We start from the raw sequence: 27,504 nt of genomic DNA, 5'->3' as shown, positions 1-27,504 counted from the left end.
GTCATGTGACCTTACCAGTGGTCCTAAGTCAGTACATGTGTTCTTGGAAACTCGATCTCATCCATCCTTGGACTCAGTCTCCTCATACTCCACCTCCACAGCACAGCAGCACACACGACGGATCACAAACCTGCAGAAGATTTCTGAAACACTTCTGGACACTTTTAGAGAAAACGAAAAGCCATGCTTTGGATCTTGCCACTTTTGGACTTGCTATTGTCTCCTCAGCTGGCTCACGGCCAAATAGATGAAGACAAGCAATTGTGCAAACCGGTGATGGCCGACTTTTGTCGAGGTGTGGGCTACGACAGCAGCCTCCATCCAAGTGGAGTCCAAGGCTACAGCCTGCACCATATCGCTCAGATTGTGGGGACGGGATGCTCGCCAGACGTCACTGTGTTCATGTGCCGTGTGGTGGTGCCTGAATGTGGCCCAGAAGACAACAGCCAGGCCAAACCATGTCGAACCCTCTGTGAGACAGTGAGGAGAGACTGTGAGCCGGCCCTGAAAGATAGGTGGTTAGCCTGGCCAGAGAACATCCGCTGTGAAGATTTACCAGAGGATAACTGTGTAAAGGTAAGTAAGTAAAATAAGTAAGTAAGTAAGTAAATGTGGTGTTGGGGTTGAGACCACTTAAACCAGGGGTGGCCAAACTACGGCCCGCGGGCCAACTGCGGCCCGCTGCCCATTTTTAAGTGGCCCGCCATGATTTTTTTTTTTTTGCTAAAAACGTTTTTCCGTTTTTCCGTTTTAAAGTTTAAAACGGAAAACAAAAACGAAAAAAAACGAAAACGGGAAAAAAACAGAAAAACAGAAAAAGAAAGAAAAAGAAACGGAAAAACTAAAAAACGGATTCCCCCATTTCGTTTTTTCAATTTAAAACCATTGAAAATGAGTTATACTTGACTACCCTGACCTGGTCTATTTATTTTTAAACATTTTTAATACTGAATGAATGTTTAATACTAATGTTATGTTAAATTATCTCTGTCTTAACCTGTTGGCACAGGAAAAGAAAATTTGAAAACATACAGAAATACCCATTGTAATAGGTGAGCACATACTATGTGTCATATATTTATTTAGGTAGAAATTAAATTTTTGATGGCACAAGGGTTTTCTGGTCCAATTCTTTTGCCGTGCAAACTGCCGTGCTTAATATTGTTTGGCCCGCGACTCCTTATATTTTTCTGTATGCGGCCCACAACCAAAAAAGTTTGGCCACATCTGACTTAAACGGAGACTGAGTCAAGACCAAGACCGAGGTGTGTGTGTGTGTGTGTGTGTGTGTGTGTGTGTGTGTGTGTGTGTGTGTGTGTGTGTGTGTGTGTGTGTGTGGGGTGGGTGGGGGGGGGTTGAGACCAAGACCGAGGGGGGGGCGAGACTGAGTCAAGACCAAGACCTAGGGGGGCGAGATCGGGACCAAGACCAGACCAATGCAAGACCATTTTCAAGGCCATGACTCTAATGATGGCTTAACCTAAATCATTTATGAATTTTTGTAAAATACAAATGGCTGCACTGTGACAGAAGACAATCCTTTTATCCAAAACTGCAATTCCATATCACTGACCTTCGGAAAGTGGGGAGAATGGGGAGGAAGAAGAAGACTTTATTGACAATGAATATTATATACAATTCATACATATACATAGGCCCACCACTATCAAAAGGATGTCTGTGTGGAATATGTACTGATGAGTGGATGCCTGGGTGCGTGAAAGTCTTTAATCGTAAAGGTGCATGGTGAAAGTGCACTTGTCAGAGCCTGTGGGTAGAGCGTGGTTAAGCCTACCACGCAGGACGACATAGGGAAATAAAAACAAACATAAATCAATAAAATAAGCATTAAAAAACAACAACAATTAAAATATACTGCTCAAAATCTAATAAAATACAATCCAATAAAATACAATAAAATCAATAAGATGAATAAGAACTAAAATAATACAAATTAAGCCCAGCTTGTGTTTCTCCTAATTCAACTCTTTACTGATGATTTAAATGAGATGTAGGGGTTTACTTGTCTGGTGTTAAACTGTTCCATAGTATTGCTGCTGAGTAATGGAATGAACTCTGACCAATGCATCTTTTGCACCTAGCCGGGACTATGTCAGTAGGGCTCCCTCTAGTGCCGTGACCATGTACGTCACTGACCTTGGTGAAGTAATTACAGAGGTATTTTGGTACTGCATTGTTAGTGTTCCTGTGAACCATGCATAGTTTGATATGTGCTACTCTCTCTTCTACTCTGAGCCATTTGAGGCTGTTGAAATGAGACTGTAGAAGGTGAGCCCTGGGATGCAGGAGAACCCTAACCCACTTGTTTTGCAAATAAACGTTGTGGTTTCTATTTAAGCAAATCATATGACTGATGATGATATCTCTACAGCCACTGCTCTGCTCTCCCATGCCTTGTCTCCTTGTGTTGTCGTCCTTGGCACGTGAGGGGACGGGTTTCTGTGGTAAAACCTTCAAACTGCAAAGTTATTCATTGCAATTGAAGAGGGGATTTTTACACCCAGTAAATCAACAAACAAATCACAGTAAAAAAAAAAAAAAATGAATAAATCAGACAATACACAAGAAGGTAATGATGTCACTGCATTTGTGGTCTCGACTGGTCTTGAAATAAAATACAGAGTCCGACTCATCCAAATCTGAATCAAGCCCAAGGCTGAGTGAAGTGAGGGCGAGACCGAGAGGGCGAGAGGGCGAGACCGAGACCATCAAGACTGAGTACTACAACACTAATGAAATGATGTGGAGTGTGTCATCTTTACAATGTGGTTCGTCCTTATTGACATGGTTGGACTTTAGGGTTTAAGAGAAGTGACAAATCTCAGCAGCCTTTCCTCATGTCCCCAAGAGGAACAAGGAGGAATCACCTTAAGGATGATTAGGTTTTAAAGAACCAGTCCTGAATGATTCCAGCAGTTCAGTGTCAGGAGGATTGCTTGCCTCCAATCCCTTTTTTGTACATCCCGACATTGGATTGAAGAACTAATATAAATGATTAATAATATAACTAATATAACTAACTAATAATATAAATTATTAGTTGGAATGACCACATTTATCAATATAATTGATTAAAAATGCACTAATTTATGTCTTCTTACTCAGGGTCAAGACAGCTCCGTTACTTCAGCGCCCCCTGGAACATGTGAGCCTATCACCTCCCCCCTGTGCACAGACCTGCCTTACACAGAGACGGTCATGCCCAACATGTTGAACCACACAACACAGGAAGACGCAGGTCTTGAGCTACATCAGTTTTTCCCACTTGTCAAAGTGGGATGCTCCCCTCATCTGAAGTCCTTCCTGTGCTCCGTCTACACTCCTCAGTGTGTGTCGGGGAGAGCTCGCCCTCCCTGCAGGACGCTTTGTGAACAGGCACGGTCCGGTTGCGAGCCGCTCATGAACAAATTTGGCTTCCAATGGCCAGACAGTTTAAGGTGTGACGAATTTGCAACACAATCATGTGAACATGTAAGTATGCAATGTCCACAGATATGACTTAAAGCTGCAATAGAGCTCAACAGTGCCTGCTCACTCTGCTTCCAGAAATAACCAGTGTTGGGGGTAACTCATTACAAAAGTAACATATTACACGTAATATATTACTTTTAGCAGTAACTCAGTAATACAACTTATTAATTATAGGATTTCAGTAATATTATACCAGTTACTTTGTCAAGTCACTCAAGTTACAAATTGAGTTAATCTTTTTTAATCAAAGCACCTATTTAAATAAAGATACAATCATTTCCTGTGTTTTTATGCAAATAACCACTATAGATGACAATAACAAAGGAAAAGAATACAATTTTGAATTTTGGATTGTTTACACTGACTTCAAGGCGGTTGAAATTATTTTTCGGGATGGTTCCGTGGTGGCAATGTCATTCTGCTGCTGCTGTTGTTTTGGTGAAAGTAATGCAAAAGTAGTCTAATAAGTAACGAGTTACTCTACACAGACAGTAATATTGTAAAGTAACTTATTACTTTCAAATGAAAGTAACTAGTAATATGTAATATATTACATTTTCGAAGTAACTTGCCCAACACTGGAAATAACAAATCCCATTCATGTACTGAATTGAGGTTTTGATACGCTGTATACATGCACTCAAAAGACAGGTTATTGGCCAAAAACCTAGGTATGTTTATCGGTTTATTCATAACCCGATAACGGCCATAAACGGATAAAGCTTATCGGTTTAGGCTGTTTACATGACCATTTGAATAATCAGGTAACTCCAGAAATCCGCTAATAAACTGTTTATTGTCTGCATGTAAACGCACTCAATGACGTCTCTACACTAGGCTACTATGTAGGTAGGCTACACTACTAAACTACACCGGGCTCAAACCACCTGACCTGAGTGACTGAAACCTAGTAAGTTAAGTCATGCTGATTTCATGTGTGAATTCGATTTTGAAATCTGTTGCTTGGTTGTTGAGAAAATTGTGTTTTTTTTTAACAATCTTAACTGGAGGGGGCCACTGCTGCTCAGTGTTCTCCCATTGGCTGAAGCGCTCTGTCACTCAAATTATTCACTAATCTTATTGGCCGCAATGGATTATTGGATGAGTAGTCTCGCTTGCCAGACTTCCCTCCCTTCCAGGAGAGAGTCTGGCAGCGCTGATCTACATTCTGGAATTGCGGATTCCAACATTCCAACATTCTCTCCCGGAGGGGAGGGAAGTCCGGCAAGCGAGACTATTGGATGAGTAGTTCATTTCACTCTTAAAATAATATATGTACACTCTCGTACCTTTGTATTTTTTCCTGGTTTTCAATGTTTATTTGTTGTTGCTCTGAATCCTTTTATAGTCACACGAGGCATCTGCTTGCTGGTTGGCTTAGTTCCAGGCTTAAAACTAGGGTGGCTGACAAGGGTAAATGAGCTACAATGGCCCAAAAGATTGCCATTAGGAGAAATGTGCTGCAGCTTCAGAAACTATTTGAAACATTTGCCTTTGTTGGCCACGGTAGAATTCAGTTCCGGAACCGGCGCCATATGGGCAGTCACTGTTGAGCTCTATGTAGGCCAACATATTTGACATTAAAATGACAATAATAGCCTCGTCAAAGGCTGTGAGAATAATAATGTGCACTTGTCTGTTGTACCAGTTTGGGGTGAGCAGCAGCGGGGCGATGTGTGAGCCCATCACCATACCGATGTGTGACGGCCTCTCCTACAACATGACGGTGATGCCAAACCTTCTGGGACACGCAAATCAAAGAGAGGCTGCCATCAAAATGTCCTTTTTGGACTCACTGGTGAAAAGCGTCTGTTCAGTGGATATACGCTTCTTCTTGTGTTTGGTGTACGCCCCCCGGTGCGTGGGTGGGGAAGTGCAGCGGCCCTGCAGGTCGCTGTGTGAAAGAGCCAAACACGGCTGTGAGACTTTGATGAACAATTTTGGCATCCATTGGCCAGAGGCGCTGCGGTGTGACTCTTTCCCAGAGCAAATGTGTGTGACGGTACGTAACTTAAACTTTGTTGATGGAGAAGGAATCAAAGCAGTTGTTTAAAATGATGAGTTAGCCACAAAACAAATAAAGTGTTAATTTCTGAAATATTGCATAGAGTTCATATGACGGATCCTCTGTTGATATGTAGACATTGCTAAGCAATTGAAATGCCTCTACTTTGTTCATTGAGAATTTCCAGTAGCTGTAGCCTACTACATCTATGCTTCCTTGACGTCCTCCTTCCCCTCTTCACTTTCTTTCACAGGAAGACAGCAGTCCTGAGGTAGGCCTACTTCATAAAGTGTTCTAAGTTTCTGTCGCCATCTAGTGGTCGGAAAATTGCTTAGTGGAGTTTTAACGCTAACTTTACTGACATATTGTTTACTGCACCTTTAAATACAAGAAAAATACCGTTGCATATTATGTTAAGTACTAGTAAGCTATTGTCTTCTGTTATCTAACTATTATTGCTCTTGTTCCCAACAGGAACTAAATGCTGAGGCTGTTCTGGCTAAGCTGAACGGCCGTGGCTATTCTGTTGGTGGCAAATGTCAGTTTAGTTTTCTCTAGTTTCACAGCGCTCACTTAGCATCTTCTGTTGTGCCGACTAGGAGATTTAGACACATGTTCATTTTTATTTTCCCCAATTTAGCCCTGAGTCTGGAGACAGCCCACATATTGTTGGCTTTCAACGATGTATCCTTTGCAAGTGAACTTTTTACAGCTGTGCTTTGTGCACATAATGATGCTAATCTGCTCAGTACATTTAAACTCATATTAAGCTGTCACATACTACCATAATAATAGTAATAATAATAATAATAATAATAATAATAATATTATAATAATAATTTTGATTTAAAAACGCCTTTCTCAAACTCAAGGACACTGTGCAGTATAAAAATACAGTTAAAAAAAGCAGTATATACATATATCTCAGTCAATCAGTTTGAGAAAGGAAATTTCCTCAGTCCAATAAATGAAACATGTTTAAAGCTTGGAGTAGGGCTATACAGTTAGCCTGGGTAAACCCAGCCTCCACGTGACCTGCTCTCAGACCTGCTCTGAGAGCAGGTCACGTGGAGGCTGGGTTTACCCAGGCTAATACAGTGGCTCAATAGGGGGTGCCAAAATCACGCAGCTAAACTCTACTATAACTTTTAATAAATAATTAGAATATATCGAGTATATTAAATTCAGTTTTGAAAGAGAGATGAGCCTGTTGGTCAACTTACCCATTAAGAGAACATACACACCAAAATTATCCAGATAATTTGTTCTGGTGCTATGTTGAGTGAATAGGAGAATAGTCTAGCATTATCAGTCCATATTCAGCTTTATAAGCAATAAGATTGACCCTTTAGTAATAAAAAGAAATGAGGAGAGAAAGAGGGCGGCATAGGACCACGGGTTGGATTGGAACCTGGGTCGGCCGAGTGAAGGAAACCTTTGTGGTGCGCGCTCTATCAGGAGAGCCACCAGGACACCCCGTTAATGTTTTTTTTAAGTATTAACTCAATATAGCTATACTTTGAGGTGAGATAACACGTATGCCAGTGATACTCAACTTGCGGCCCGTGATAGGGTGCACATTGGCCCCCCGACCATTCTCTAATTCACAATGAAAACTAACGTGAAATCAAGTTTGACTGAGCTCCAGCTAAATTGTCAAATACCGCTGTCTGCTCACCACCCAGGCACCTATATATCTACTCAACTTAACCTAACTAACTTAACTTAACTATCCTGTGTGCACAAAATTGTCAGACTAAACTCCGGCTGACACGCCAAAAACCTACAATCCGCTACAACAGACAAATTCATATTAATGTTTGTATATTAACTGGCCCCTGGCCTATCATTTTACAAAAGTGGCCCCTGGGCAAAGCAAGTTGAATATCCCTGACGTAGGCTATTCATCCACTGTCACAGTCTCTGATAGCCCTCCACCTTCACTTCCTATGGAAACAGGGAAAGCAGTCACTGGTAATTCAGAACAGTAGTATAATTTGTATAAAACCTTTGTAAATTGTATCAATTTCCAATGCAAAACTGCCAGAGTTAACTGCATATCATTTAAATTACCATTTAGCTTTATAGCTGCAACTAGTTCTCATGTTATCACTTTAGAGATAATGGTAGTCGCCTACTATCACTCAACATAGTGCCTGCTAATGTGTTAGCATGGAGCACCAGGGACATGGATGATTCTGGCCTCTATATTCTCATAATCTCATCACTAAGTTGACCAATGGTGCAATCTCCCAAAATCTTTGTGTGCTGTGGCCTATTATTTACGGTATATACATTCTGAGGGTTCTCCCTTTACAACATCCGCAAAATCCGTCCGTTTCTCACAAGGGAAGCGACACAACTCCTGGTCCAGGCACTTGTCATCTCTCGCCTGGACTACTGCAATGTTCTTCTGGCTGGGCTACCGGCTACAGCCATCCGTCCGCTTCAGCTCATCCAGAACGCTGCAGCCTGTCTGGTATTCAACCAACCCAAATTCTCTCATGTCACTCCCCTCTCCCGGGACCTTCACTGGCTTCTAGGGGTGTCACGATACACTCAGTTCACGATACGATACGTATCACGATACTGGGTTCACGATAACGATACGATACGATACGATTTTAACAATATTTTTTTAAACTTGAATAATGACAATATATGACTGGAAAAGTAGTATTTTATTTGAAATGCACAAATACAAAACATGCTGTTGTGGGAAATTGTTATTACAATAACAACTAGAAAAAACATGAGATTGGAGATAAGGCTTATCTTGAAATAGAATGAGTTACACCGTCACTTAGATTTACTTTGAACTAAAAGGTTTCTCAGCAGTATAAATTCTCATTATGCATCTTCAGTTTTTCTTCAAACTCAAACAACAAGACTTTTCTTAGTCTATTTTTTATGCATCTTCAGTTTTTCCTGTCAAGTAAACAGTTTTGCCAGAAACTCAATTGAATGGTTTCTCTCCTGTATAACTTCTCATGTGTCTCTTCAGAGACTTGTTCAACTGAACTACTTTCCACACATTGAACTTCAACAAACAAAGACGTTTCTTTGTCTACTTTTGGAAAAAAAAAAAAAAAAAAAAAAAAAAATTTTTTTTTTTTTTTTCACGATATGAGATTTCATCTCAACGATACATATCGTGACGTTTTACTATCGCGAAATTTCGTGGGACGATATATTGTGACACCCCTACTGGCTTCCCATCTCGGTACGCATTAAATTCAAAACACTGGTTCTGGCCTACAGGGCAGTACACCAGACAGCCCCTCTGTACTTACAATCTATGGTCAGGCTCCAAATCTCTCACCGTTCTCTCCTCCACCAGAGCAGGACGCCTCGCTCCTCCTCCACTACGGGGGCTCAAAAGTCGCTCATCCCGTTCGAGACTCTTCTCGTCCCTGGCACCTCAATGGTGGAACGAGCTTCCACCTTCGGTCACGACGGCCAAATCACTGCCGATCTTTCGGAAAAGACTAAAGACTCACCTTTTCAGGCTCCATCTGGGCCCTTCTTGAACTAACTTCTTTCTCTCTCTCTCAAAAAAATAAAATCTAAACTAACCTAAACTAAACTTGTACCACTATTCCTTACAGAATTTGTAGTTGTCATAGACTGTGTTGCATAGATGATTGCTCTATTGCTGACAAAAATGTGTTATTGTAAGGCGCTTTGGATAAAAGCGTCTGCCAAATGACGTAACGTAATGTAATGTAATGATCTTTCCCTCCAACAATATACCTAAAGACCATTAAACATACAACATTCATATAATGGGAGCATTTTGACTGTAGTGGGAGCCTCTATGACGCCTGGAATGAGTTGTGCAACATAATGTTTACTAATTCATCATTTTGAGCTCTTAACCAGATCTTTTAGGCAGACACATCTGGTAGCCTGGATGTGACTGAGTTCTCCAAACTGGAACAGCACGTGGCCGTTACCAGGAGGGAGTACCTGGAGAGCTATGACTCGAGGAATCCAGGCTCTGTCGCTGAGGTCCAGATGAAAAGGGCTCTGGCTGTCCGTGGTAATATAACCTTTACAGTAGTACAAATGCACACATTGATGTTATTCTGGATTTCAGTTCTCATATTGCTTGCTATTGGATAGAAACACACAATCCAGGGTTTGTTTAATAAGATTCATGGGCAAAAAGGTCATTAATTCGGTTGATATATAACTCACCCGACTCAACCCTACTCATAGAACCCATTCTCTTTCAGATATCTTGAGGTGAGAGGGGTCAAGGGACCCCTTTGAAAATTGCCATGCCAATTTTCCCCCTCGCCAAAAGTTACCCTAAATTTGGAGCATACATTTTGGAGCTACTGTACCAACGTGGTACAGCAGGTTGACATGGTTGGGACTAATCAATTCCTTAGGTCTTCTAGGTTCGTATGGTATAAGAACTAGCTTTAAAATGAGCCTCTGAAACACAGTAATATCAGCTGCCGATTTATTTTATTTTATTTATTTATTTATTTATTTTTTATCCCCCCCCCCCCCTTTATTTAATTTATTTATCCTGGTTGCTGCTCCACCCTCTGCCGATCTGGGGAGAGCCGAAACTGGCTCCATGCTTCCTCCGAGGCATGGGCAGTTAGCCAGCCGCTTCTTTTTCACCTGACAGGGGAAGCTTCACTGGTAGGACATAGCACGTGGGAGGTTCACGCTATTCCAACCAGTTCCCCTCCCTCTGAACAGGCGCCCTTAACGACCAGAGGAGGAACCACATTATTTATTTATTTGTCATATCCATGGTGGTCCAAAACAAATGGGGGCGGGCCAAACTTGGCCCGCGGGCCCCAAATTGGTCAGACTGAAACAGGCAAGACTGGTTTGTGTCTTAGGGGCCCTTTACACGAGGACAGTTTCTGGAAGAAACGACACAATAGCGTTTCCTTCACACCTTTTCCTTCACACCTTCTCCCTGTTTACATGAGCGCTGTTGAATTTTTAAAACGCCGTAATGTACATGCCAGGTCGCTAGGTGGCAGTGTGATGGTCAACGGGGGGTTGCTTGTCGCTCCACAACAAACAATTCGTGTACCTCCTCAGAATAACACTCTTGGATAAGGCGTAGAACTGCCAGTATTATCTACTTCTGCCATGTAAGCACCCGCAACATCAACCGTAAGATCCATGTCTGCTTCTCTTCGTGTTGTTTTCCTGACTGATGTTGTTGTGTAACTCGCGTACGGCTATGACGTCATCACGTGTGTCGCGTGTGCAGGCACGTCAGAGTTCCTGAAATGAGCAGTGTCAAAGCGAATACATGGAGCGCTCAGCGGGGAGCGTCACAAAGAATTCCACTCTGGAGCGTGGTTTCAAAATGTGTCGTTTCCTAAGCGCCGTCTAAAAGGGAGGCACTAACGATAAAATAATTCCCCGTCACCATAGGAAACCGTCCTCGTGTAAAGTGCCCCTTAGAACAGTGGTTCTCAATGTGGGGTTTAGGGACCCCCAGGGGGTCCCCAGCAAAAAGGGTGATCATTTGTTTTCAGTACAATTGCATCTATAAGTAACACAAGAATGTATGACTATTTTGGTCATAGGTTCCATAAACTTTCTGTAATAAAACATCTAAAAGCAAAAATCTTATTGGATGGGGAGGGGGGACCTTGGGACAAAATCTTATTAAAGGTCTGTGGTCTAATTTGTGTCAGTATAGGGGTCCATGACTGCCTTAGACCACTGACCCAACCTCCTCGTGTGTTATTGTTCTTGTTGCAAATTAATGCATACTCAGACCTGTTGAATCCCTACCAGCACCAGAAATGCTGCTGACCCTGACCTCTGACCTCTCTGGAGAAACGTTTACTACAGGGATCAATTGAGTTTAAAGAGCATGGTGCAGGTAAACAAAAAATAATTTATAATTAGGACTCAAGATTCTTATGAAAATACCCCAATCTTTTTTTTTTTCATGCCCCCAGGGCAGAAATATGGAGAAAAGGTGGCATTATAATGCACATGCAAAAAAAAAAAAAAAAAAAACATCTGGGCAGATAACACCTGTGATGTCACTCGGGCTACTGTACTTACTGTAATAATAATAATATACAGTCAACGTGTGCAGCATGCACCCAGAATCAGCGTTGGCAGACGTACGATAATTATCGTATTTGTACGATCATTTACCACCAATCATCACCATAATTTTGACCCTCTGGTATGATAATTCAACACTGCCCAGAATGCATTGATACTGAGCCCTAAAGTGACATGGACACATAAAAAAAAAGAAAAAAAATTCTTTAGCTTTCTCGTGAGCACGCAAAACTATCACGTGCGCACAAAAAACTATCTGGTGCGCACGTGAAACTATCTGGTGCGCACGCAAAACTATCTGGTGCGCATCTGAAACTATCGGGTGTGCACGCGAAACTATCTGGTGCGCACATAGATAGTACAATAGATGGATATAGTGAGCGTGACGTCACCCATTGGGTTTTGATGGAACAAAATGAGGCTTGAATCTCCCGCTTCCTGCTCATCGTTGATTGGTTGAATGGATTAATTCTACACGGAAGTACGGGGAGAAGGGGCGGCTGCCCCTAGCGGCTGCCGGGGGAGTTTCCGAATTTGTCTCAGGCTTGAACTGACTGCCATCTTGTTGTTCGCTTTCTGGTTGCTAGCTTGCTCGCTGGCTGGCTGGTTGCAGTGGTGAAATGGTCCAGGAAAACAAATATAATAACTTTTAGCCCAAAGGTATGGGCGAGTAGCAGTCCAGCCAGCCGACCACCGACCCGACCACACCATGGCCAAGAGACCATGGTGTGATGTGAGCCTGGTGTGAGCCTCCAGCCTGCTAGCTGCTGCTAAGCCTCCACAAGGTAAACTGTTATTATACTTATTATATCTCTGGGCAAACTCTAAACTTTATAACTGAGGTGGATTTGATCGCGCACTTGGTGCTCTGCTATGTTGGACTGTTTGAGTGATGCTCATGTTTGTAAACTAACGCTAGCTCGATTAGCATCGTGTGCTAACGTAAACATGTGAGCAAGGTGGCGAGCACCCTTGCTATACAGTAACTGAAATTTGGTGGCGTTAATGTTATAATGATTAATACAACACGGTGTCGTTTGTTTCTTCAAGGGATGGCCGCCAGAGTACCATGGTGGAGCAGGAACAGCAAAACACAACAGAGGCACATTGTCCCCTGGTCAAATTATTTGTGAAAATTAATGCTACGTTTTAATTCCCATGTGCATGGCTCCTTATATAATTTTCTGCTCTCCTGAGCTCATAATGGTAACATTAACATATCGCCTGAGCTTATAATGGTAACGTTAACATATTACTGTGAGAATATTGCTGATCATCAGTTGTTCAACTTAGGATATTGCAATAACATAAGCCAAATGCTGACCATAGACTGTATAATGCTGACAGATTTGAGACTTTGAGAGATTTACTTCGAACCATTTGGTATGTATCTGCCAGTGTGCTTTTGTCAATAAACATAGCCAACAAAGAACCTTGTTGTGTAGGCTATGTACTAAAGTAAATCATGTACCCGAATGTACCGCAAATATCACAGAACGAGCCCATTATAGTTGTCTGGTCAGAGCAGGCAGGTTGTTAATAAGATGTGATATAAAGATCGTTGATGTCGAGTGAACCAGCTTGGACCAAATGACGAGAGGAAGAGGATTGTGAAGATGGAGAACCAACCGACTGCTTCAAATCAATGAATGCTTTATATTTATTGAAATATGGTTATCTGTAACAATTTGGCATACACATAGGCTACACCATGCAACATATATTTCAATATAATTCAAACTTTAAGAATGGTTCCTTTGGGGGTACGGTGGTGCAGTGGTAAGCGCTGTCGCCTCACAGCTCGAAGGTCCTGGGTTCGATTCCCACCTGGGACGCTGTGAACGCTGAAGGAATGCGTGCCCGTCCGCATGTCCTCGAGTCCCCACCGCCCAGGTGGGGTCGTCAAAAAGGGCCTTTCTGTGTGGAGTTTGCATGTTCTCCCCGTGCCTCCCGGGGGTTTCCTTTATATAGGAACCCCCTTCACCAAAACATGCAATATCCTGGTTGCTAATGTGGTTCCTCCTCTGGCCGTTAAGGGCGCCTGTTCAGAGGGAGGGGAACTGGTTGGAATAGCGTGAACCTCCCACGTGAACCTACCGGTGAAGCTTCCTCAGTCAGGTGAAAAGAAGCGGCTGGCTAACTGTCCATGTCTCGGAGGAAGCATGGAGCCAGTTCCGGCTCTCCCCAGATCGGCAGAGGGTGGAGCAGCAACCAGGATAAATAAATTAAATTAGCACTAATGGGGGATAAAAATGGGATAAAAAATCTGGAAAAAAAAGAATGGTTCCTTTTCCACCATGGTGGGCTGGACTGCTGTGAAATGGTTACCTATATTTGTGTCAAGTGTTGCTTGGTGGATTATCTATAATATATGCCTAATTTACCAGAAGACATATTCGTGCAAGACCTTAGGCTATGTTGAGTTATATCGATCCGATAAAGTATGTTTTCAAATAAGGATGACATATTAAATTGCTGAGCTTGGCGGATGCCTCAAGACAAGTGTGTATCATCTTTAAATGTCCAATACCATACAGAAGAGCAAATTGAACAAACGACCAACAGCATTCAAGTCTGCAAAAACTTCTGATGTTATGTCACGTTAACATAACCTTATGACGCTTACTGTATAACATGGGCAGACCATTTAACGTTACTTTACATACCGTTAGATAACGTTAAATGGTCCGCCATGTTATGAGCGTCACGTTACATGTATGCTATCTATACAGTTACGTGTCTACTAACATTATTAAAATATCATAAAGTAACGCTATTTTCTGATAATTTGCTAAACTATGACTTGCTATCTGCTAGCATTGTTTGCTAGGTTTCTTAACGAATTTCTTATTCGTGTACTTCCCGCAGACTAGATGCCTTGCGGCACATTGCTGCCTCTAACGGGCGGAAGTATTACTGTTCTCATTATCCGAAGTATATCGCCTATTTTTCTCGAAATGGGGCTATAATCTAGAAAACGGAGGACGTGAGAGCATGAAAAAGACTTGAAATTGTTTTTTCAGACCATAAACTCATTTGGAAAGTGTTTATTTAAGACATAGACTGAGAAAGAAGTTGGCTCGTTTCCCATAGAGTTCAATGGATGTTCCTGGGGAGTGCTACACAAACTGCGCCCCCCACTGACCATTTGAAAGAATGCAATTTCCGCATTGGCCTCAAAAAGAGGGAGGCTGGATTGGGCACTGAGTAAATCACCCAGAGGATTTTCCGTGAAAACCCGTCAATGCAGCCGTTGATACAGATACCAAATGGCTTCAGTTTGTCATAGGAGTCCAAGTGCCAGATATAATTGGGCCCTTTTGCAAAATAGTTTTGGCGATGTAGGCGTCTGGTTGCTCTGAGTTGAACACCCCTTGGGTCAAGTTCTTGAAGAATTAAACGGACGTCTTCTTTTCTGACATGTAATCCATTCTCCATGCATTTCGTGTACATCCACCGATATCCATGTAGTTGGCCAGATGCTTGTAATTGTTCATAAATGAAAGAAATTACCCGATCATAGCTGGCATATCCCTTGCGCCGAAACAGACCACATGACTTCAAAATTTGTTTTAAATGTCGTTGGGAGACAATATAATGGTGACAACTTGCAAGCAAAGCAGTAATGTCCTTATAATGAAGTCCAAGGTTAAAATATAGCTCAACTAACTCCTGTACTGTAATTTCTAAAGCAGGTCAAACTTTTGCTCTCCAGACTACAGTATGCACCAGTTTCTGGTGGGCACCCGATAGTTTTGCGTGCGCACCAGATCGTTTCGCGAGCTCACGAGAAAGCAGAAAAAAAAAATGTTTTTGTGTGTCCATGTCACTTTAGGGGCTCAGTACATGGCTCTATCTATGGTTAATGTGGCACTTTATGAAGTTTTTAATAGTTTCAGTAGTCAAACTAGTTGACCCCCAATATCCAATCGGTTTTTCAAAATAACGCCTATTTGGAAATATAATTTTGGAGAACCATGAGACCCCACAGCCGACCGACCATCTCAGCTGATGTAACCCGGCTCCAGAATAGTCTCAGGCAGATAAGTATATCGTCGCAGACGGACGGACAGATGCTCGGCGTACGGAGGTAATGATCCGAGGGAACGTTTATTGTTTATTAAAAACGTCACAAGTGTTATTGCTCGATTTGTGGCTTTTCATGCACGCGTGCCAGTTGCTTTACAAAAAGCAGTCTAGATGCAGCTATGTGTGGGGAAAAAACAAAAGAGAATGCTAATAATTGCTACATAAAAGTCCCACATATTAATGCAAAGTGGTCGCTAACCTGCACCATGTTCTTTAACATTACAAAGGAAAACTTATGTGCAGTTTCTGCAACATCAGCGACCCATATACATGTATATTTGCACTATCCTTTATGGGTTGCTCTCTCCATCCATATCTCTCAGGTCTCACTTTAGATGCTGCAAGCTTCAAAGCTCTGTGGAGAAGATTCAGGTTCCAAGGTGGAATCGACTATGACGACTTTGTGGCCGTCATAACAAAACTTCTGGTCTTAAAAGGTAACGGCAAAGGCTCAGACTATCTTTACTTAGCTTGGTTAAAACCATCCTGATAACGTGATCTCACATTCTGTTTCGCTCTACGTATCAGTCCAAGCCGTTCGCAGTAATTTCAGTGGGTGGGAGGAGTACATGCCTTGACAGACAACTCCTTCAGCCAATCAGCGTCACCAAATGCAGTCCTTCAGCCAATCCGTGTTAGATCCAGTCAAATCCAAATCCACTCGGAAGAATGGTGAAACCGCTTTTTCTGCAGAGAAACTCAGCTGGTGCATACTCTTGTTCTTGTTTATTATGCTTATTGAGTCTATTTCTGCAATAACTGCACTTATGGCTGTGTAAACTCTACGGATGTTAATGTTACTGCTCTTTTCTTCGGGAGCCGGTTAGGTTGTCAACTATGAGGCAGGTCCCTGATTGGCCCGTGGACTTTGTAATTGCTGAAAACGCCCACTGTGGGGTGGAGGTGCAACGGATCATGTGAGTTCACATGATCAGGATGGTTTACCAGCCTAGTCTTTACTACTAACTTAGTGATTGTTTTTACCTGCTATCAGATACAGATGGGTGGGCTTTGCCACCTTGGACAGAACAAAGTATTTGAAAGTTAATTTAGTATACTTTCTGTGACTTTCTGTGATTTCAACCAGCTCTGTCTGAACAGTGCTGATCAGGAAAACCACATGAATGAAGCACATTAAAACAAAAATAAATACAAGTTGACTCTTTACACTGATAGCGACACAGTTTGTCTCACATGACTTATAGGTCAGTAGTTTTGTCCTCTGCATTTTGACGTAATGAAAGTAAACAGATCAAATGATTATATATGAACGTGAAAAAGCAGGCAACCAACATTTTTGGAGTCTCCTCATGTGTCTGTTGCTTTTAGTTGCAAAGTATCTGTAATACAAACCTGTAATATCGCCCCAGCCTCTGCTGTTGTCATTTACCCCTTTAGTAAAAGGTACCGGAGCTTTCTCTTTGCTGGGTTCAGCAAAAGCACACTCTTTCAGTTGCTTCAGCTCCGGAATGCTGGGCCAGATGGGAAGGCGGGCTTTGACGGTGGGCTCGTTATAGACATCACCTGAGAGCATACTGCGGCTGGGAGCCGGGGCTCTTTTGATATTCTGAGTGAGAGGCTCACAAGTCTGATATATAATATATGCATGTCGTGTTAAAGTTGTGTGAACTGTCACAGTTTTTAAAATGTCGACTGCACAGCTGGGGCTAGAGTGAACACTCAAAGCTAGCTCCAAACGGTCCCATTGCAGTTTCCACCCGGAAACTGCAACTATTTGTTTACCAAAATGCTGCTCGGCTGATCCCTCGTATTTCACTTCCCACCCAATTCACCCATTTTGTGTCTAAAAGGCAGGAAGTAACACAAGTGCAAGCAAGACATTAATTAGGGCCCCAGCACTGGAACACCTAAATGGATTGGAAGTTGAAAACGTTGGGGTTGTCCTACAACCCAGGTTTTACGAGTGAGAACGAGGAATCCTATGCCAGGTTGCTCCATGCAACGCCCTACTGGACAACGTCTATTTCCCCCCCAAAAAATGGACCCCTATAAAACCATCCATTAAAGGGATACACCACTTTTTTGGAAGTGTATCCCTTTAAGCCTGGGGGCGTCAATGGCCATGGCATGGGCGCGACCACCCGCTCCGCCCCGTGACGACACATCACTCAAAGCATCCAGCAGCCCACTGTTCTGAAGAAGCAGCGAGGCTAGATGTGTGAGATTTCTCGTAAAACCTGGGTTGTAGGACAACCCCAACGTTTTACTTTCTTTCGAACTTCGGAATCTCACACTATGCCATCTATCCACCCAACCTCGCTGCAAGTAAGCACTTCGTGCGACCCTGAGACCCGAGGCAGGCAACCCTCCCCCATACCCTCTGTGGAGCCTTCCCTGCGGCAGAGTATGCCAAAGCAATGGCCTCCACTATCCAGTGCGACAAGCGCTCCCTGGACAGCGCTCCATCCAGGGCCCGTGGCCCAAAGCAAACCAGTAGCTGGTTACAGGTGCACAGCGCGCGCTTCCTGCCCACGTAGGCCAGGATCACACGCACCGGACAAAGCGTGTTCAAGCGTCGCTCCTCCTCCGAGTTGAAAGGAGGGGGACAAAAGGCAGCCAAGTTCACGACCATAGATCTGAAGCTGGCGTTGGTATTTTTAGGCTGGTAGGCGGGAAGCATAACCTTCCGCTCGTCATCAGCAAATACCAAGCAAGACTGCTGGACCAACAGGGCAATCAAGTCGCCAACCCTCTTGCCTGAAGACAAGGCTAACAACAGCGCAGTCTTCAGGGACAGGAACTTCAGGTCCACAGTTTCCAAGGGCTTGAACGGGGGACCCGCGAGACCCTCCAACACCGTGACCAAGTCCCACTTAGGGAAGACATTGCGTACCCGCGGCCGCAGCCTGCACGCCCCTTTCATAAACTGGGAGACCAACAGGAGGCTCCCCACCGGTTTCCCTTCGATTTCCATGGCCGCTACATTTTTTTTGATTAGCCGTTTTCCCACATGCGTACCGGAAAATTACCTGTAAGTCAATATCGGACATTTCCCGGAATTTCCCTTCACACCTGGGCGCTCGCAAGTGGGAATATAGCAGCGAAATTGCCTGTATGTTGGGGGGCGGGGGGAGCTTATTTTGGGGGTCGGCAAAACTCCATGGTGAAATAAGTTCGCTTGTCACACAATAAATCACACTCGTTTGACTTAAGAGCAGCGTCAAGCCAGCATAATAAACACAGCCGATTTCCCCCCTCCCCTCTCTGCTCGAGAGAGGCCAGTCCTCCGCACTTCGCAGCAGCCACACAGGACAGACACAGCGAGAATGGCAGTGGCTTGCAAGCTGCCCAACGCTTGTATGTATGTAGAGAAAGCAAATGCACGAAGCGAAATGTGGAAGTAGTTTGCTTTGATGTGCGCGAATGATTTTTTTTTATTTTTATTTTTTTACCTTTATTTATACAGGGGGAGTCTCACTGAGAGCAATGCTCTCTTTTTTCAGGAGTGCCCTGTTCACATTCACACACACATTCATACCTGGAAGCTGACCAGTACAACCACAGTCTGATCTGCTGGCCACTGATCAGCTCCACTGATTAGATGATGCACGCTGGAAGTGAACGTTAAGCAACGTGTGTACACCTCGCCCATGAGAGAAGGACCGGTGTCGCGGCAAATGACCCGTTCTACATTTGTGTTCCTTATCGCGCATACCGCTCTTCTGACTGGCTCGAAACTGGTGAAATGTCCGCGATGACGGGGTCGCGCTTATACCGGCACAACAACTTTCACACATGAAGGCATTAGACCGCGTTCCGGTCATTTAGCGGTAAAAGGCGCATGTGGGAAAACAGCTATTGATTGATTGCCTTTATTAATCCCACAGTGGGGAAATTTACTCGTTACAGCAGCTCTCACAAGGAAGACATAAAAACAGCTCTAAAAATAAACACAAAGATACAGTAAAATCCAATACACACACTAAAAGATAAGAACAGCAACACTACTTACCAACAACAGCTAACAATAGCAACAGCAGCAAAGGCATTAGAATGTAAAGTGCAACACTATAAAGTGCAAAACTATAGCCAGCAGCACACAATAACAATAGTTACCAATAAAAACGACAACAACAACAGTGCTATATTGTGCTGAACTATTATTGGATGTTAAAAAGTCTGACAGCCGTAGGGACAAAGGACGTGCGGTAGCGCTCCTTCTTACACCGTGGGTGTATCAGTCTGGCACTGAAGGAGCTGCTTAAGGCACCTACAGTCTCATGCAGGGGGTGAGAGGAGTTGCCCCTGATTGTCGTCAACTTGGCAAGCATCCTCCTCTCACTCACCACTTCAATGGGGTCCAGAGGGCAGCCCAGGACCGAGCCAGCCTTTTTCACCAGTCTATTGAGCCTTTTCCTGTCCCTCTCAGTGATCCCTCCTCCCCAGCAGAGCACTGCATAGAAGATTGCAGAAGCCACAATAGTGTCATAAAACGTGCTTAATAGAGATCTGCATACACCAAAGGACCTCAGAGAGACCTTTGGGACAGGAACCAGACAGGAGGTTTTCCACAGCACAGGGACTCGCTCCAGACTGAGGCTCAGATTGAAAATATACAGAGCCACTTCACAGAGCTGGTCAGCGCAGTCTTTAAGCAGTCTGGAGCTAATTCCATCAGGGCCTGTGGCCTTCCTTCCTTTGATTTTTCTTAACTCCCACCTCACCTGGTCAGCAGTTAGGGCGAGACTGGAGGGGGGATGGGTGGGTGAGATGGAGACATGTGAGGGTGATGCAGTTGATGTCCCAGATGCCCTGGGAGGTGATGCTGGCTCATCTGTAGTCCAATAGGTGGGGGAGGGAGAGGGAGGAGGAGAGGGGGTCAGTGGAGTGGGACCCGAATCGAATCTGTTGAAAAACACATTCAGGTTGTTTGCTTGTTCACGGTCACCGGATTCTAGGCCCCCACTACTGCCCTTGCTGTAGCCTGAGATTTTTTTCAGGCCCCTCCAGACTCCTTTAGCATTGTCTTGTTGTAGCTGATCCTCCATCTTCCTCCTGTAGCCGTCCTTAGCTTTCCTTATTTTATTCTTAAGTTCCTTCTGTACTCTCCTCAGCTCCTCTTTATCTCCGGATGTAAAGACCCTCCTCTTTTCAGCCAACAGGGTCTTTAGCTCAGGGGTCACCCACAGCTTATTATTAGAGAAACACCTCACTTTCTTGGTAGGCACAGTGTTCTCTTCACAAAAGTTTATATAGTCTGAGATACATTCAGTCAGACTATCAATGTCCTCACCATGTGGCCTGCAGAGCACTTCCCAGTATGTGATTTCAAAACAGGCCCTCAGTGCCTCACTGGCTTGTTCAGACCAGACCTTCACTGTTCTTGTGGTTGGGGGTTGTTTTTTTACATAGACCTTAAGGGACTGAGGGGACTGGCCCACATCATACAGGCTCTGCAGGAAACAGAGGATGTGGTGAACGCCACAACCCACTGGATCCTCGTTGATCCGCCCACCAATGGGAGAAGACTCCACTTGTAAGCGTACTGAGAGCGCGTGGATGTAGCCCTCGCGCTCTGGATCGTGTGCACCACACTCATGGGCAACCCTTGAGCTGGCAAGTGCTCCCGTTCAGGGACCAAGCCGCCAACTTCTATCTGGAAGGGGTGGGCTGGAGTATCTCGCCCTTCGCTTGCGACAGGAGGTCCTTCCGGCACGGCAGCGGCCACGCTCCCGTGGCCTACCGACAACAAGATGAGGTCTGCAAACCTGATCTGCTGCGGCCACTGCGGCACCACCAGGATGAGCCGCAGGCTCCCTCACTCTGTCCAGGACAGACTGGATCAGGGGGGAGGATGGGAACACGTAAAGGCTCTCCCTGGGCCACACGTGCGCCAACGCATCGTGGCCTAAGGGAGGGTTGTCGTTTTGGACAGAGAACCACAGGGGGCAGTGTGTTGCGAGCCGCGATGTGAAGAGATGGACGCGGGCGTGGCCGAATCTGCCCCAAATCTGCCCCACCACTTGGGGGTGTAGCCACTCTGTCTGCTGGGGGTTGCCCCACGACAGGAGGTCCGCCCCGAAGTTCAGTCGGCCGGGCAAGTGCGCCGCTGACAAGGAGCGCAGGCGGGAGTGCGCCCAGAGGTGAATCTCCCCCGCTACTTGGTTCAAGGTTCTCGACCGTACACCGCCCTGCTTGTTCAAGTAGGCGATGGCGGCTATGTTGTCCGAGCGAATCAAGACGTGGTGCACGTATCTGATGCCGGAAGTGGCGTAGAGCCAAGCGAACAGGTTCCAGCTCTAGCACGTTTATGTGGCGAAGCTCCTGGGCTTCCCACCGGCCGTTTGCCAAGAGGCCGTCGCACACCACACCCCAACCCCAGAGGGAGGCGTCGGTGCGAATGACACGTCTGAATGGCACGGGTTCCACTTGCACGCACGTGGAAAGCCAGCGAGGGTCCGCTCACACGCGCAGCGACCGTCGGGCCGCATCCGTCAAAGTCACCCTGTGATGCCAGTGCTTGCCCGGGTCCAGGCGGTGACTGAGGAACCAGATCTGAAAAGGATGCATGTGCAGCCGCCCCAATGGGAGTACGGCCATGTGCCCCAGCAGCACGATGCACTGATGGACCGAGGCTGCGTGACCCAGGCACAGAGAGTGGGCTAACCGCACAATGTGTATCCGCCTTTCCCCTGACAGCTGCACATTCATGGTCAGCGAGTTCCACTCCAGCCCCAGGAAGGTCCTGACCTGGGCCGGGGCGAGGCAACTCTTCTGCCAGTTTATCAAAAACCCCAGGGCTTGCAGGGCTATCACGGCCCTGGTGTGCGCAATGTCGAGGTAAACATGCCATCCAACCCGTTTCCCGGGAAATTAATGACGGGAAACCGGGAAAAAAATTTGTTGTATTTTTACATGCAGAACATTGGAATAGGCCTATATTTAGAAATATGCCAACAGTTTACTTTCTTAAAAGATATAGCCTATGTTTTAAAAGAACATGTAATATATTAGGCTACTGTAAGCATTGTAAGTCATTAAATGATCACGATGTATATGCATTTCAGAGACATCAAAGTGAATCAATCAAACAACAATCAATCAATTTTATATTTATATAGCGCCAAATAACAAGGTATTACAGGCAGATTTTAAGATTAAATACTCTCCGACAACAATGCTACAGCCAGTAATTTGAAATTAGATATCCTTTGCAGAGTGGAATTAATTTCTGATTTTATTTTGGCGTGTTTTGGCTATGCGCCTTTGTGCGCTGTGCGCCGGTGGAACGAAGCTGACCGGAGGGAGGCTGGAAAAACCGCCCATGCAGTAGGGAGCTAGGGGGGGGAGGGGGCTCGGCCCAGGCGATGCCCAACTTCTCCACGGCCCTGGCCATTACGTCCCTGAACTGCCTTTGGTAAAGCTCGCCAGCCACCCTCACTGTCCTCCTCGTCACTCAGTTGGACCACGATGAGGTCCTCACGGTCATAGACCGGATCGTAATCCAGGCTGCCCGCGTAAACCTCGTCTGGGAGTCGCCCCACTGCATTGGGCGAGACTCCCTCGAAGCCTGAGAGGCGTCGTGGCCTCCAAGCCCAGCGGGAGGCGGCACGCTCCGGGGCCCGAGCGGGAGCTCGGCCTCCGACGGGCAAGCCACTGGAATGCATCTCCGCACGGACGGCTGCGGCCCGATGGCGGCACGCCGACATGAGGAGTGCACCACACTTTCTGCAAAAGTGCGGGTCCACGAACGCGCGCTTAGCATGCATAGGCCCCAGACAGAACATGCACAGCTCGTGTGAGTCGTCGGTAGCCATCTCGGCATCTCGGCAGCGGTGGAACGGTGCGTTCGCTTGCATAGCTGGGCGAGACGGGTGCGTAGACACAGTAAGGTCAGCGAGGCGAAAGCAAAAAGCACAAAGTGATTTTTGGCTAACCTAGCAATGGCTACAAGCTACGGTGCGGGCAACAGTAGATGCTAGCGCTAGGTGGCCAGCTAAGCTAGCTATACACAACCCCGTTCTGGGAGGTAATTTAGCTCAGGCCAGCGTAACTCAACAGCTAATAGCTAGCCACAGACTGGCTAGCTAAGATACTACGAAGCTAGCTGTACAGCACGAGAGAAAACTCTTAGCTTTCGCAGTGGGTCCTGCCGTTCCTGGCGAAGAGGGCTGGTTCGACCAAGTCGTGCAGTCCTCATCCGCCGCTCCCGTTTGGGTTTGATGGAACACGAGGAGACAGGTGTCACTGCTGGCTAAAAGCTAACCAAAGCTAGTCGAGGGTCAAGAGGGAAACAGAACGTGTCTCAACAGGCTCCTGGACAAAGCAAAAGTGAAGATTTGGCAGGGGCGTGGGCGTGACGTGTCGTCACGGGGCGGAGCAGGTGGCCGCGCCCATGCCATGGCCATTGACGCCCCCAGGCATAATGGTTTGGTTTTATAGGGGTACATTTTTTTGGGGGGAAATAGACGTTGTCTAGTAGGGCGTTGCATGGAGCAACCTGGCATAGTGTGAGATTCCAAAGTTCGAAATGAAGTAAAACCCTAATTAATGTCTTGCTTGCACCTGTGTTCCTGCCTTTTAGGCACAGAATGGGTGAGTTGGGTGGGAAGTGAAATAGGCGAATATATGTGTCGAGCTCACTCACTGCTGGGATGCTGTTGGAATATGTATTTCTGTTTTATGCACCAACTCACCAAGCCTTTGTTTCTTTAACTACCTACCTACCTACCTCCCTCAGATCGTTTCCAAGCCCATCAGACAAATCTGCCATGTGACTGCCAGGTTGCCAGCTTCTCTTTCAAGCAGGTCAGTTTACATGTATGGGTAATTATATACTAGAAATATTACGCGCCCTGTGCGCTCCTTTCTAGCGTGGGCTCGCAAACACTTCATGGGCTATATATATATTAGAAATATCGCGCGTTCATTTTTAGGGTGGATACTGAGCCCCTGTCCACCTTATTATTATAGTAGTGAGATAGTAATAATAATGATATAAATGAGTATTGTATGTTTCTTATCATATGATATTTTTCTCTCTTTTCAGTTCATCCAGTCAACTATAGTCTGAGGATAAAAAAGGAATCAGCGCTTGACGGACCAGAGGAGAAATCTTTCATATGAATCTTTGGAAAGTTTTTACAAATTGTGTTTAACAACACAGCTAGCGTTAGCAGCAGAGGAACCTGTAGGAACCACTGTCTTCAAAATCTTATTTTGTAACTAGTAAAACATTAAAACATTGTTCAGTGCTGAAAATCACCAGTTGTATGTTTGGGCTAAGATATGCATGTCTAACAGGCGCGCTGGAACTATTATTAAGTAGGGGGTGCTGCAAGGAAGGGACTCTCCAATTTGACGTTCTTTTACTTTTAGCCACATTTAGAGGAATATTTAATTTAAAATTAACATTAGGATTATACTGTTGTGATGTAATTATTCAGTATTATTCTCCTTTTCTCACTCACTTTCATGTAACCACCTGCTGTCCCTTAAGTCGTTTTACACTACAACAGACAGCAACACAGGCATAAACATTGAACTTATTATTATTATTATGGAAAACCAGATTATGATGAAAATCAAACACTTTTGAAGAGAGAGCGTATGAAATAAGATTAGAGGTGGGAAGCACAAACTGTTTTTGTAATGCATTTTGTTGGTGTTATAAACCAGCCAAATCCAACAATTTCGAAAATTCCATCTCTTGCCACCAGGGGGTGCTGCCGCACCCTCCGCACCTACCTTCCCACGCCCTTGATGTCTAATGTCCATGTTTTCCCGTTATGATGCAGAATGGTTTTGGTATGTTTACATTATCACATTACACATACATCTATTTCTATAGAGCTACAGTTGCATCATAAATCTCCTATCAACCAGTCCATCAGAGATCCACTGGAGAATTATCTGTGGCAAAAATAAAGTCTAAATATCTGACATGAATATACATTTGTAGATGTTTAACAAATGTTATGTTAACATATACAAATGTTTTGTAAGTCATCTATAAACCTTTAGTAAATGAAGTGTTCCTCACCTGTTGTAAATTATGTGTAAATAATTTACAATTCATTTACAAGGCTTTCTGCATCCCCTAATCTAAAGTGTAAACCATTCATGACACGTGTGTTACATACAAGGGGGTAGCTCCTGTTACAGGGTGATATATGATTGACATGTGATTGTCAGGGACCCCCTTGTTTATTTATGATATTGTAATTTACGTCTTTGCTCAGAGAGTCAAATGGGAAGTGGGAGTGGCTTAGAGATTATAGCCATGGGTTTCAGGTGCGCGAAGCCCGCTCTACTACCGATTGCGGTTGGCCATACAAGCCGGGCTGTTGAGATGTCATCGCCCCATGCAGTGAAGGTAGGCCGCTCCCATCGCTTTTGAGACTTCTGGATTGATTTCTGAGCAAAGACGTACTGTGTTGATGTGACAAGGTTTGGATTGTACTGGACACAAGCTTGATTGTATTTTGAGAACCAGACGCTCTGTCACACTCCGTTTGTCAAAATTGAAGCCAATGCTGAAGTGTCCTCTTTGCCTGCAGGGGGCGACCCATTGGTTTGAAGACTTCTGTTTTGAACCCTCAAGTATGGCCTCAGTAAACACTTTCCTAATGTGTTTATGGTCTCAATCGTTAGTTTCAGACTATGTCTATGTTGACTATGTTTTCGGGCGTGATTGACAGGTCACTTGTCCACTGATCACACAGCTCGCCGATCATGGACCAATAGCAGGCCGTGCTCTGTGGGAAACCCCTGGACTTGTGTCGAGATCAAAGATGACAATGGCCAAAATGCCACAGACCAATGGGTCGCCCCCTACAGGCCACTCGAAAGAATGCAGGTTTAAGTGCACTTCCGCATTGGCTTCAATTTTGACAGAGCTACCCCCTTGTTTGTAACACATTTATGTGTGATGAATGGTTTACACTTTAGATTAGGGGATGCAGAAAGCCTTGTAAATTAATTGTAAATTATTTACACATCATTTATAACAGGTGAGGAACACTTCATTTACTAAAAGTTTATAGATGACTTACAACACATTTGTGATATGTTAACAGCACTTATTAATAATCTACAAATGTACATTCATGTTTTGTAAGTGATTAATTCATCATTAACTAAAGGCTTATAAATGGCTTATGACTGAACGTTATTATAAAGTGTTACCAGATTTTCAATTAAAGGAAATCACAAAATGCATTTAAAGCTGCAATTAATAGAACCAGCTGTCTTTGCATTTGCATTATAATACAAAACAAAATAAAATATTTGTATTTTATTCTTTAAAATTAAGTTGTGTAGTAGTGTAGTAGACAACACTATTTGCATGTCCTCACTGACCATCATCAATTTTAGGGGAAAGGCCATCTGGCCTTTGGTGTTGCAATTCTTTTTAGGGCACGATGCCACATGCCAGGGCACAAAGGTCATTGCTCTATTGACATTGTGATAAGCGTTTTTTCTTAAAAATGTGTGTTAAAATGAGCCAATTACACATCCTTTGCATAGGGCAGGCTACGTTAAACTGACGCTTTTAAAGCAACTGACAGTAGCAGGGCACTGCCAAGGTGGCCTTAGGGTCCTCAGGGCATCACGGCCAGAGGGAGGGGCAACGGAGGCCATCCATGTAATTCCCAACCTGATTTACACGTCCCCCAGTTTAGTTTCAACCCCGTAACGCGATAACATTTCCCCCATTGTTTTTATTGTCAGGTTGAGATTAAAATGTATCTAATCTGTCTTGATTGTATGAATTTTGTGTGAAATGGTTTGATATGCATGTGTGATGATGTTCTTTCGCTGTATATTCACACAAATTGTTAGGTTTTGTTTATTGTTCATTATAATGTATGACCAAAAATAAACCATTC

At 44.5% G+C, this 27,504-nt stretch overlaps 1 protein-coding gene across 2 annotated transcripts; it reads left to right on the top strand.

Annotated features, from left to right (window-relative positions):
- Positions 1 to 27,504, top strand: LOC310787526 (uncharacterized protein). Of its 2 annotated transcripts, XM_083648973.1 has the most exons (10): positions 1 to 576; positions 3,127 to 3,492; positions 5,141 to 5,494; positions 5,751 to 5,768; positions 5,972 to 6,035; positions 6,138 to 6,181; positions 9,389 to 9,539; positions 15,976 to 16,089; positions 24,354 to 24,421; positions 24,663 to 27,504. In XM_083648973.1, the coding sequence occupies exons 1-10, from the start codon at positions 184 to 186 to the stop codon at positions 24,684 to 24,686; spliced, it is 1,596 nt and encodes a 531-aa protein (XP_083505099.1). In that variant the 5' UTR covers positions 1 to 183; the 3' UTR covers positions 24,687 to 27,504. The 2 variants fall into 2 exon arrangements, with proteins under 2 accessions (XP_083505099.1, XP_083505100.1); XM_083648974.1 differs by lacking the exons at positions 15,976 to 16,089; positions 24,354 to 24,421; positions 24,663 to 27,504 and adding exons at positions 12,217 to 12,348; positions 12,614 to 12,803.

This window comes from Poromitra crassiceps (assembly GCF_964638095.1).
Source record: "Poromitra crassiceps genome assembly, chromosome: 1".
In the NCBI taxonomy this organism is placed as follows: Eukaryota; Metazoa; Chordata; class Actinopteri; order Beryciformes; family Melamphaidae; genus Poromitra; species Poromitra crassiceps.
Note: the sequence above shows the minus strand (reverse complement) of the source record. Positions and strands in the feature narration are given on the sequence as shown.